Source organism: Plodia interpunctella, chromosome 28, assembly GCF_027563975.2.
Source record: "Plodia interpunctella isolate USDA-ARS_2022_Savannah chromosome 28, ilPloInte3.2, whole genome shotgun sequence".
Classification (NCBI taxonomy): Eukaryota; Metazoa; Arthropoda; class Insecta; order Lepidoptera; family Pyralidae; genus Plodia; species Plodia interpunctella.
The window spans coordinates 1584711-1598125 of record NC_071321.1 but is presented as its reverse complement, the minus strand read 5'-3'; the positions used below and the strand labels follow the sequence as shown (position 1 = coordinate 1598125).

At 35.9% G+C, this 13415-nt stretch overlaps 1 protein-coding gene across 2 annotated transcripts in view; it reads left to right on the top strand.

Moving 5' to 3' along the window:
- The window catches only part of LOC128681839 (dynein axonemal intermediate chain 7 homolog), a 45238-nt gene that overhangs the window by 2292 nt on the left and 29531 nt on the right, over positions 1-13415 (top strand). For both annotated transcript variants that reach the window (XM_053766062.2, XM_053766063.1), the window contains exons 4-17: positions 402-454; positions 775-829; positions 1312-1418; positions 2762-2853; positions 3238-3371; positions 4177-4229; positions 4880-5026; positions 5812-5886; positions 6339-6538; positions 6952-7118; positions 7526-7661; positions 12009-12109; positions 12589-12664; positions 13240-13325. In XM_053766062.2, the coding sequence (XP_053622037.1) occupies positions 402-454; positions 775-829; positions 1312-1418; positions 2762-2853; positions 3238-3371; positions 4177-4229; positions 4880-5026; positions 5812-5886; positions 6339-6538; positions 6952-7118; positions 7526-7661; positions 12009-12109; positions 12589-12664; positions 13240-13325 (1482 nt within the window). The remainder of the gene's footprint in view (positions 1-401; positions 455-774; positions 830-1311; positions 1419-2761; positions 2854-3237; positions 3372-4176; positions 4230-4879; positions 5027-5811; positions 5887-6338; positions 6539-6951; positions 7119-7525; positions 7662-12008; positions 12110-12588; positions 12665-13239; positions 13326-13415) is intronic.

The window sequence follows — 13415 nt, the reverse complement described above, 5'->3', positions numbered from 1 at the left end:
CCGGTCAAGTCAACATGGGAAAAATCTCAAAATTACTTTGGGCACAGATTGTAATAATACTTCCAGTATTTTGGGGATAACTCAATTAGTGTGATTTGTCCATAGATAAAGAAGCACCCTAATCATGATTAATGTGCGCAATTTATGTGACAGGCGTTTAGTTATAGTTATTGTATTTAGTTTCGCCTGTCCCGTTGTCTGTAATCAAATCGTGCAAGATTTCTCCTACATGTTATACATGTTATCTCCTATATACTTATGTACAACGGTTTACAGCATGGACGTGGGTTTTTGTCAGGCGTTAAATGCCACAAGATCTCTCTGACGACAATAAAAGCTTGTGGCGAAAATGTAATTTTTGTAAAAACTTGTATTAATATGTACTTTGTCATTTTCCATAGAACCAGTCAAGAAGAAACCCAAAAAGGGGAAAAAGGGGAAGGTAGCTAGTGAGGTGAATATTAACCTTATTATTTGCATATGTTGTCTCAAGTAATAGGGTAGTTGACAAGGTCAGAAAGAGACGCTCCAGTGAGAGAATGACACTGATATTATAAGAAAAAATATCAGTGCTCTTTGTATGTCTAATATAATTCAAAATTGTGTTTCAAATTTTATGTATATATATTTTAGTAAATAAATCACGAAACATTCGCGTTGCTGAAAGCCTCGCAAAAGCTGATGATTGCCTACTCTGTTTATCTAGACGCGCGCTCGAATGGTAAGGCAAGTTCAAAAAAGATATCTGAATCTAGATCGTTTTTCTGATGTCAGGTGGTGGTGAAAGACACGAGCGAGCTCTTCAATTGGTCTGAGGAATCCCTCGCTGGTCAGTAACATAACATTTTTCAAAATTATCTCTCTCTTTCTAATAGTCTCTTTCCCTTTTTACTCCACAAGGCTGAGGACCGTGGCCATTATGAGGAAAGTAACACACAATATCTGTGAATTCATGGTGTGATTTGCCATTGCCTTTTTCACGCAGTAATTTATTAATAGTTAACTGTAAATCATCAACTAGAGTGTAGGTTATCTTACTAGGATTTCCTTCACCAGAAGCAATATGAGATTGGTATATAGATTTGTGTGTCATACGTAGGATTCGAACCTGAGGCCCGATTCTCACAGAATCGAAGTTCACTTCATCAATTATCCCCAAATTTACAAACGAAAAACTTCGATCGACGTTGATTTTTTGTAAATACAGAAAGAGTAGCAGAACCTTCATAAAAAAAAATAAGAGAACTGATGAAGTGAACGTCATTGCAGGAGTATTTGTAACTATTTAAACAAATAAAACATTTGATGCAGAGGAACAAGCAAAACCTGTAGAAGAAGAAGAAGCTCCCAAAAAGAAGAAGGGTAAGAAAGGCAAGAAGGACAAAGAGCCGAAAGAAGAGATACCTGATTTTGAAAAGGTGACATTAAAACCATTAACACGAACATTTTTAAGGAACGTATATTTGTACAGTCTGTGAAGAAAATTGTGGCCGCGGTTCCTGTTGGCTGACAGCACAGGAGCTTATCAACCAATCTTACCGATTCTGTCGACTTCACACTGTCGCCTAAGATTTCTCTTTACTTGGCGAACTTTGGCGAATTCGGTATCACATTGCTGATCTTTCATTGTGGTAAAGAAAAGGATACGACGCAATGTTCGCGCATTCGCGTCGACATCTGTCTCAGTTCGGAGACAGTGTGGAGTCGACATTCTATTTGGTATTGCAATGGCAAAAAGTTTTGTTCTAAAAGCGGTTTGTTTCTTCGCTTTCTTGACAGTCTGTAATATATATAATTTTTATTTATTTTACGCCCACAGCTGGCATATGGAATAATATGTTTCTTAATCCTTAATTCCTTATAATCCTCCATCGCCTTCCATCATCATCCATCCTTGCTAAACCAAAGTCGCGAATTACTTTTTGAGTCTCGACAAAATTAGAATAATAATTAACAATACAATACAGATTGTCAATAATATTAAGAACTGATTTAACAAATGAGTTAATAATTCTTTCAGGGTTTAAAAATGTATTATCGACTTTTTTAATTATGTTTAAAATATCAACTCTTTTTTTATTTTCTCGACCTGCTTCAAACTTTTAAGCAGGTCATCGTATTAACGAATGCATGTTTTCCGCCGTCACCTATCAACTTTGCACTGAAACATGAAAAGAAAACATTTCCCAGTCGTTAACGACCGAATAAATCAATTTTAAACATGTTGTGTTGAGTTAGAACACGCAAAACATACATCATATGATTTGTTATATTTTTCAGTATTGCACCTTATTCAGTCTTGTGACGTTGACAGAAATGTATAGAGAGAAAATTCTCATTTTAGCCTAATTAATGTGCTTATATAAAATATAATAAGTGTGTGGAATAAACGAAATATTATGAAATAAATAATTTGTCACAGGAATGAGTACACTCACAGAAAACGAGAAAGTAAATCAATTTTAAACAGTATCAAATTCGAAAACATAAGTTCGTTAATGACTTAAATTTTTAAACCGAAATATTTATCCTTATCTAAAACAATATACACGCATAATGCAATTGATATTGTGCACAGCTAAAATATTCTACGTTGAATTAGTAAAGGAAACACGCGGTAGTGCAACTAGCCAAGTTCAAAGAATTGATTATTTTTACAGTACAGATAGACTATAGTAGTAACTTATATTTCAAAAAAAATTTTGACAATTTTAATTGAAATCAAATTTAATTGAAACTAATTTAAAGGTACAATTCACAGCCTAAAAACTGGAAGAAAATGAATAAAAAAGAGAGGGAAGCATGGCTGGTGGAAAGAATAGAGCAGTGGCGGGCGGAAAAGGAGGCAGAAAAGTTAGTTCCCATCCTTTTCCTACCCTTACCCTTATAGTTCCCATCGTAATGAGACAAGTGTGTATACCACAATATAGTGATGTTATTTTTCCGTGATGATGCAGGTGCCGTGTCCTTCTCCATACTTTAAAGTACGCATGCGAAATTTCTAGAAGGTTGGTCGATTTGATAGAGCGTGAAGAGAGAGATAACAAACAAAAAATTTATAAGATAACAAAATGAGAAAATCTCATTTCATAATATAAGTTTTGATGTGAAGATTCAAAGACTTTCCTAGATGGAAAGTTGGAGAGTGACATGGTTCGTGATCATCATTTAAGAACGTCGCTCTTGTCGGTGAAGTTCTATGGTTACTGGTTAATATATATTTTTTTAAATCCATAGACAAGCAATCCTGGCTGGTGCAAAAGAAAAACGCGCAGCCGCCGCCAGAGAGCGGGCGGAGCTGATGGCGAAAGACAACGAGGAGCAAGAAATAAGGAGGGATATACTGCAGAAGGCATGCAACCTGTTTTCAAGTAAGTCTCCGTTAACGCCTCATATGCATGAACACAAGACGACAACAGTTAAACGAAACATTCTTATGCAGATCTGAGCATCCGCACTCGACAAGTTAAGTGATAAAATTCCAATAAGTATGACCACATATTGTTTGTGTTTAATTTTGTCTAACGGAGCGTAGGACATCCGGCAGATAGATGGGTTGACGATGTAAAGGAAATTGCTGGCAACAACTGGATAAGGATGGCCCAGGACAGAGATGGTTGGCGGAGACGGAAGGAGGCCTACGCCCAGCAGTGCGTCACGAAGGGCTGCAGTTGATCAAGATGATGAGGACTATTGAAGGATTGGAGCGTAAACTTATGATCCTGATACAGGAGAACTCCTCCCATGGATGTCGTATGAAGAGACTATGAGAAAAATTGTCTTGACAGCTGATAGGTAACCAACGAGAGAACACAGACAACTGACATCAGTTAGGTCATAAATTCAAACTCAAATCTTTAAAATGTTATGTTTATATTCTAATAGGATGAGAGAAAAGGAAATTGAGGAAATCATAATGAAAAGCTAGTGCGTAACTAGTGTTGCGGATAATAGTGATATCGATACTAGATAACAGAAATCTCTAAAACCTAGAATTTATTTTGGAGCTATCTACAACGCTCGAAAAGATATATTTTGTGTAATAACGCTCGAAAAGATATATTTTGCATAAGATGAAAGAAACATGAGAATAATTAGTTTATGATTTATTTTATATCAATCAGGATAGATCAGATCAGGATAGATGAATTATTTAATTAATTTGTATTTTTACAGAATTCGAGAAACAGAAATTCGAATACCTAAACAAGAAACAGTTGAATGCAGAGGTAAAGACACACACAAATAATTTTACACACCTCTCTCATTCAATATTAAGGTTAAATCAAATCAAAAATCGATAAGAAAAGTAAGATACTCAACAAAAACATATATATAAATGTGAAATGAGAGCCAAGATCGACATTCAGATCGAAATAAATGTGTAATGTCAACAAGAGGTTATAAAGCCACTCTAATTAGGAGCTAGCTAGTAATATGGTATACCTCAAGGTTCCATTTTAGGTCCACTCATATTTATTACGTCACTTGTTACTTCTGATACCCTTTCCACTCATCACCATATAAGATTTTTTTATTCAGTTTTTTTATTTAATTGCAATATCTTTTTCTATTTCATGAGTTCTTCTTGATGGGATATTTTCTAAGTAGAATACAAATGAAGTTACATGAGAAACAATATTAATTTATTTTATCTATTATTTTTTCTAATTAAACTGATCCTTAGATAATCATCTACATGTGTATTTGATAAAAAATATATAGTACTTACTTTAATTTAGTGTCCCATACCACATAAGTCTCGAACTTACTGGAAGAATTGTTGTATAATCTGTATTTTAGGGCACAAATGGGATATATCTTTGTAAAAACATAGTCAATTTACAGTTTTATTATATGTATATATTATATATTCCAGTGGCAACAATATCTCCGCTGCGACGGCCTACCTGACGCGCGGGTGGTGACACAAATGAACACATACCTCCATCTGTGGCAGAACAACGTTGACAGGGGCGTCTGTGATGATAACGAGCTAGACAGACGGTGTATTGAAGCTTTACCGGTGAAAACGGCTATTTCTTCTTTGGAAAACTGTCTGTTTTCAACAATTGCTCTAGAAGTTTCTTTAGTAAAAGTAAAAATCGATCGCACATAAAATATGGACAAAACAATGAGATAAACTTAAATTTAAAGGTATAATTTATACTTGTCATGGTAGATTAATTAACAGACCACTGACACACCATTAATATCCCTATTAGCAGAAGCGGAAATCATTTACGTCGCTAGTAAAAAAACAACAGTTATGAAAATTACAGGACAGTTTTCACAACTGTTTTTTTTTACTAGTGACGTAAATGTTCTTTAAAAGTTGCCATAATTTTATTTGTTAATAACAATTATTGTTAATAACAAAACGTAATTGCAGCCATACATAAGGGGGCTTAACATACCATCCTCTCGTAACGCGATATAAGTACTTTGCGACCTAAACTGATCTGCATCGCAAATTCGTATCATCGACTTATTTTTTAGTAAGAATGCGATTCATTTTAGACTCCTAAATTGAACTGAGTTGCATTGCGTTTCGTAAAAATTTATGGTTGTGGGACTGTTGATGGAAACTCGAGTTTTAAACATAAATTAACAAAAAGCCATCAGCAGACCCATAACCATCAATTAAAAAGAAAAGTATCAAATTATATAATATTTGTCCCGGGAAACAGTTCCTACGGTGTCGAGTCACGTTGAGTATGGGAATTTGGGAAAGTCGCATCACTAAATTAGAGAAATGATGATATAGGTATGTATATTTTAGATCAATTAATAATAGATTATTTGTTCCAGATGCTGGAGATGCTCGAAGAGTTCGTGGCGAATTCGCGACAGTACACGCCATTGCAAGCACAGGGGTATAATGAAGTATGTTTAGATACATATTGGCTTGAACTTACACAAGGCAACACTTTTCTTAGTATAAAATACAGATATGCGTATTTTATACTAAGAATAAGTGTTGTCTTGTTAACACATTGCTAGTAAAAACACATTTCTAGTGTCCCTTCACTCCCTCTTTGTTTTTGTTTTTTAATTTTTTCTTTGCCTAAAGAAATTTTCTGTAAGTATTACACTAAATTTCAAATCTGAAAATCTTATTATTAATTTGCGGTAGAGGCCTTTTTTAGGTACGCATTTGAAGTCGCCACTTCCGGAACGTATTTGAAGTCGCCACTTCATTTTATAATATACTAGCTTCGCTCCCGTGGGAATTTCGCGATAAAATTTACCCTATGTGTTATTCCAGGTTATATTCTACCCGTGTACCAAATTTCAGTACGATGAGGATAAAAATGATCTATTGCCTTCACCTTCAGGTTCGGTTAGCCCTTCGCGAGTCCCTGTCCCAGGCCATTCAGCTAGCCTCATACACTCTTCTCCGAGATTTAGAGAAACGGCTGAAGTTCCACTCTATCAAGCTGGCGACCTACGAGAGGGAGTTTAAGGGCCTCAAACTAAACATCTGGGTCGCTGTTAGGATGCCCACAAGGAAAATACGACCTGTGGAGCCTGAGAGGTGAGTAAGAACTCTAAGGTATTAAAAAAAAACATAAAACTTGAAGCTTGCTAAACCTCTGTGGCGACATCTACCATTATGCCACATGCACAACGCCGCAGATACGAAAGCCGACCAAACGCAACGAATATACAAGACACACAAATAATCCACAACTCTAGGGATAGATGGCGCTATGATCGACTCACGACAAAAGCTAACAAGTCTAGATCGCGCATACGGTGCGTTTACGATTGGAAGCTATATATAGGTAGCCAATAACACATAGTCACAACAAGTCACACAAGTCATAACACAAGTTTCGAACTTACTTTGGAGCTAGCTCAATCTGTGTGATTTGTCCTTATATATTTATTTATTGTTTGTATTTCGTGATATAAATAAATAATATTATCTATCTTGCTCGTTTTCAGAGAACCAGTGGAACTAACCTTCCCCGCCATCCAAGTATCAGTGAAACTACCCAAGATAATAGATGGCTCTTGTGTCTGCGTGCGCGCAGCTCGCTCCATGTTGGATCTGCAGAGCGAAAGTTCTAGAACTTTCGCTTTAGCGGCTGAAATGCCAAACAGATACGAAGGTAGGTATCTGATTCTAGTACCTATTTTGTCTAAATATCCTAATACAGTATACATATAATATATCCTCGGTGGCGCAGTGGTAAAGTTCTTGTCACTGAACCGAGAGGTCCCGGGTTCGATCCCTGGTCGGATCATGATGGAAACATAATCTTTTTCTGATTGGCCCGAGTCTTGGATTTTTATCTATATTATATAGTATCGTTGAGTTAGTATCACATTACACAAGTCTCGAACATAATTTGGGGCTAGCTCAATCTGTGTGTTTTGCCCTAATATATTTATTTATTTATTTAAAAAAAAAGGCGAAAACTCTCGAACCCTGACCCACGTTGGCCCATTGCCGGTTTTAACGATTGCAAACTGGGTTCTGAGTACTGAGGTTTTTTAATGTTTTCATGTCTTTCAGATCTGTTCATTTACAACGTTAAGGAGCACGTGGCGACATATAAACTGAAGAAAGAACAGGACGAAACTAGGAGCAAGTTCTTTGCTGAGATCAGGGCCAAGGTCAGGGAGCTGGAGAATTTCCTGAAGGCCAATATGTGAGTACAGCTGGGCCCAATTCTCACGCATTAAAAGTTCACTTCATAGATTTTCTTCAATCTTTTTCGATGGTTTTAAGAAAAGTTCGATCGATCGATGCGTTCGCTCGAATCAAGAGGTTAATCCAAGATATAAGCTACCTCGATACCAAATTTCATCAAAATTGGCCCAGCCGTTGGAGCGTGAAGAAGTAATCAACATACTCTTAAACTTTCGCCTTTATAGTGGGATTGATCTGGTGTTTAGTAATGACAACACTTCTCCCATCTATATCAACGAGCGACTTACCCGCACCAACCGACAACTCTTCTATCAGGCCCGTGCAGAAGCTTCACGTTTACAGTGGAAATACGTATGGACTCGGGACGGAAATATCTTCGTGCGCAAGGAACACGGATCTTCTCGCTATCGTATACGTACTGAAACTGACATAACAAAAATTTTTTGTTCTTAATTTTGTTAGCTCGCCAGATTTGTGTCAGTATAAAATTATCAATTAAGGTAGCGTTCAAAAATACATTAAAATCTTTAAATTACTATTTACACCTTAATCCCATCTCTAAACTGTCAATCCATGCATATACAGACATATTGTTTCACACATTTAACTTTTGTGCAATATTCAATGTTAAGTCAATTACTGTGAATTTTACTTATTTTCTTATTATAATTTTTTTAATATGTTATCTAGTACATAAGTGTAACATTACATTACGCCCTATATATCAAAAAATTATTATTTCTTTTTTAGTCGTACATATAAGCAAAAGTCAATTTCTTATTGATTTGTATGGCAAAGGCACTATGTATTTTTCTTGTATATCTCATTATTATGTCAATTTACTCTCTCTCCCTATATCCCTTAGTCTGATGTCTCTCAACATAATATTATATTCTTTGACTACCTTTATAATCTTACTTATATATGTATTTCCATATACTCGATGTTTTGTACGTATAATTTATACAGCAATCGCAATGTCTAGCCACTTTTCATACTACTCATACATCTCAAAACTGCCTGGAGTTTTTAATCCGCCGTTGAATTTTCTTACTCACAAACTTAATCAATATTGTTCTTATAACAATAATTATATTCACGCGATATACTTAAGTTTATGATGTACAACAAATACTTTAAAGTTGGTCTCTACAATCCAGGCACTTTAGGCACTCACCATGATGAATTAATATTGGCAGCTACTCAACATCAAATTGACATTCTTGCAATAAATGAAACGTGGTTACACATTGATAATAATAGTAAGGCTCCTATTATCCCAGGTTATACGCTTCGCAGTGTCCCTCGTCCTAAAAATATATGTAATGGTGTCGGTGGTGGCCTTGCTTTCTATATCCGTAAGGGAATATATGTTAAGAATTGTGATTTTCCTGCATGTCCTCAAGTAGAACAAATGTGGATAAAATTGAATATCAAAGGTAAAAAGGTAGTTATTGGCACTGCCTATAGACCGCCTCGGTCCAATTATGGGGTGTTCTTAGAGGCTTTAACAGAATCGCTTCAGTATTTCGTAAATTATGATAACATTATCCTCCTCGGGGACTTTAACATAAACCTTTTGGATAAAACATCTCCTGAATCTGCAAAATTGTTAGAATTAATTGAGCTTCTCAATCTAGAACAAGTTGTGAAATCACCAACCCATTTTACCGATCATAGTGCCACTCTTATTGACGTCATCTGCACTGACGCTCGAGTTAGAGATGTGACAATTGACGTTATTGGCAGCAAATTGAGCAACCATGCTCTGATAACATGTGAGTTAAATTTTAAAAAAGATAAACCATGTCCCAAACATATTTCCTATAGACCTATAAAAGACATAGATACTACCTTATTTGAACAAGACTTGAAACTTGTTCCTTGGGATTCTATTAAAGATGCAGATAACGTTAATGAGATGGTATCTACTTTCAATAACACTATACTTCAACTATTTGATAAACATGCACCATTAAAATCAATTGTTATTAGAGATCGTTATTATCCTTGGATAACCGACAATATAAAGTTAATGTTTAAACTTAGAAATGAAGCCCACAAAAGATATTATAAAACTAGGAAAGATAACCATCTTGAATATTACAAAAAACTAAGAAACTATGTGACTTCTGCTATTGAAAGGGAAAAAAAGCATATTTTGAGTTTTATATCAACAAGAACCTAGATAATCCTAAAATTTTGTGGAAAAACCTTAAATCCAATGTCTTGCCACCCAAACATGAAAACGATTTACCCAATCACATTTCCTCTCCTGAAGAAATAAACAAACACTTTCTTAACCCCTCTCCTAATATTGTTTTGCATCCATCGAATCCTTCGTCTTAAAATAACATACCTAAAACAGACGCTACTTTCAAACTTAAATCTGTTAGTTCTGAAATCATCTCTCAAATAGTACATAATCTTAAATCAAATGTTCAAGGAGTTGATCAGATTTCCCTAGACATGATCTTACTAACCCTACCCTATTCTCTTGAATCTATTACCCTCATCATCAATGAATCTATATCTACTTCTATCTTTCCGGATACCTGGAAAACTGCAATTGTCAGACCTCTACCAAAAAATTCAAACCCTCTCACCGTAAATGATCTTCGCCCAATAAGTATCATTTCAATTCTTTCTAAAATACTAGAATGCACTACGCATTTACATTTAACTGAATTTCTGGAGACCAATCAAATTCTCCCAGAAGCACAGTCAGGATTCAGAAAGAAACATAGTACAGCCACAGCCTTGCTCGACGTTACGAGTAATATCTTAGAAGCCCAAGATAATGGAATGGGCACTTTTCTTGTTCTTCTTGACTTTTCTCGTGCCTTTGATAGCATTGATATACCTCTCTTACTTCACAAGCTATCTTCTTATGGTTTCGAAGCGTCTACTCTCGAGTGGTTTCGAAGCTACCTGTGTGACCGTTCTCAATATGTCAAAATCTACAAAAGTAACGGATCTCCCATGGTTTCGTCTTCATCCCCAGTAAAAAGGGGAGTCCCGCAAGGCTCCATCCTTGGACCTGTGTTGTTCATTCTTTACATGTCAGACATATCTTACTCTATAAAACATGCTAAATTTCATATGTATGCTGACGATCTTCAATTATATATATCATGCAAACCAGATAGTGTTAACTCAGCCGTTACAAAATTAAACAATAATCTTGACCGGTTGAACCAATGGTCTAAACTGAATTTCCTCCACTTAAACCCAAATAAATCCAAGTATATGATACTAGGCACTCAGCACCAATTAAATGAAATTCAATCTCAATCGCCACAATTATACATAAATGGACAGTCTATTACTTCTACTTCAGAAGCTCGTAATCTAGGTCTGTTGATGGACTCTGAACTTCGTTTTCATTCATACATAGTAGAAATTTCCCGTAACTGCTTTTACCGTTTAAAACTTTTATACAAAATAAGAGATTATCTTTGCCTTAAACTTCGTATAAATCTTACTGAATCATTAATTTTGTCAAAATTTAATTACGTTGACTCTGTTTATGGACCGCGACTTTTAGCAAAAACTAAGGCACTCATTCAAAAAGTTCAAAATGCTTGTGCAAGATATTGCTTTAACATTCCACCGCGACAACATGTATCACCCTTCATCAATTCTGCAAAAATGCTAAACATGTCGTCACGCCGCTACATTCATCTATCTACTCTCCTCTTTGGAATTGTTAAATACCGTAAACCCCTATATTTATTAGAAAAGCTAAACTGGTCTTCTAGATCTCGTCTTGGCCTTCTCATTGTTCAGAGTCACAAATTAACAGCTTTTAAAGGTAGTTTCAAGTATGCCGCAGCCAAAATCTGGAACAATTTACCTCCCCCTCTTCGTAATTTGTCATCTGTCACAATATTCCGTAAGCGCATCAAAGAGTTTACTTTATTGCGGCAAATTGAGGGCAATACATTGAATTATTTTTAGGTTCATATTTATACTTTATATATATATATATATTTTCCATAGCTTCCAATTTTGTAATTTATCCTTATTCCTTTTTTTACATTTTTTCCTAAGTCATATGTTTAATCCTATTGTTTGCTGTTGTTTGTTTTTGTTTGTTTCTGTTTCCGTACATATTAACTTGTTTATTTTGCCACCATACCTACTTTTGTACTTGGTTCCAGCTGAAAATCAGCGCCTTGGCTTGATACCTTGGCACCATGCTGAGCTGGTCGCCATTTCGGCTTACATATTTTATTCGATATATATTTGTTACTCTTTTGTATGTTTGGATTTTATGTGTTTGCCGAATAAATGATTTCTTTCTTTTCTTTCTTTCTTTCTTAACACAAAACTCTTCTTCTAGATATACGAAGAATGAGAAAGAAAAGGAAGAGTTGGACAATTTGAACATGATGGAGCCACAGAACCTGCCCGACCCTCGAACTTACATAGGAGAACAAAACGGTAAAAATTGATCTCGTATATCGAAGAAAGCAGATTTAATGTTAGTGTTTTTTTAAACTTTCGCGTTTTGAATACACAACTACATATATTATACATATATTTGTTAATTGACGTTTTGGAGAAAAGGCCGCGGTGAAGTGTGTTGCGCCGCTTCTTCTTCACCTGCGCTTTGGAAGCCGGCAGTAGACTTAGTTTAAGTAAATTTTTTGACGTCAATAAGTGGTGATGATATCACCCTAAATTGCATAAAGAATTTTGAATTTGAATTTGAACCTTTTTTATTGAATGTTGCTGATGTTTCAACGAACCTGCAGTCGCTGTGGTCGCAGCCGGAATGGAGTGTTTGCGGTTTGAAGTGTTGTGTGGTGGATGCAGTTTCTCAACAATCACGCTATCCGCACTAGTTTTTTATCATTACATTCTGTGTTTTTCTTTCGATCTCTGTCCATTCAGTATCATATACTTCTTTCTACCCACAGAGATGGCTTTCGCTAAATATCTCAAAACTTGTATGACGAGGACCAGAGCGGGTGAAATCAATCTGCGGAAATATAGGTGAGGCTTATTATTACATACTAGCTTTTGCACGCGTCTTCACCCGCGTTCTTTCACATGGGAACAAGATTATTTTCCGAGAGGAAAGGTGTCCTTCTCCGTAGTCCTAATTACATGTATGCAAAAAGAAATCAAGAAATTTGGTTGAGTAGATAGAGCGTTAACAAACAAAACTTGATGTTGCCCGGGGCTTCGCTCCAGTGAGAATTTTGAGTCATCGTGGATAATGTACCTTTCTAATAGTGAAATATTTTTTTTAATCGGTTCGATAGTATCCGAGATTACCCGCCTCAAACATACAAACTCACAAATGCTCTTTATAATAAAAGTATAGATTACAACTATAATTATTTGCCATCGCTGATAATCGAACTCTGATCCTCCAGATAGTGAACAGGCGTGGTGACAACTAAGCGCAGATTGAAGTTACAGATCAGGTCACACAGAATCAGTCTCCGGGAGATTATTTCAATGGAGATCAATTAAACAGCCAGAATATAATTATACTGCAGCACAGCCTGGCGTCACGGAGGTCTTCAAAAACCTAACAAAGTCATTATTTCCTTCACTTGCAGGATATGTGGCGGTGTTCTTTACCTGGACCTGCTGATGACGCCGCCACAGCCAAAACGACTATGCGGGGATCTCATTCTAGCAACATGTAAGTTACATTGAGATTTACACACTTCGTATCGCACCGCCGCTACCCCACGACAAAATGACGTTAATTGCAAAATGAGTTTTAAGTCGT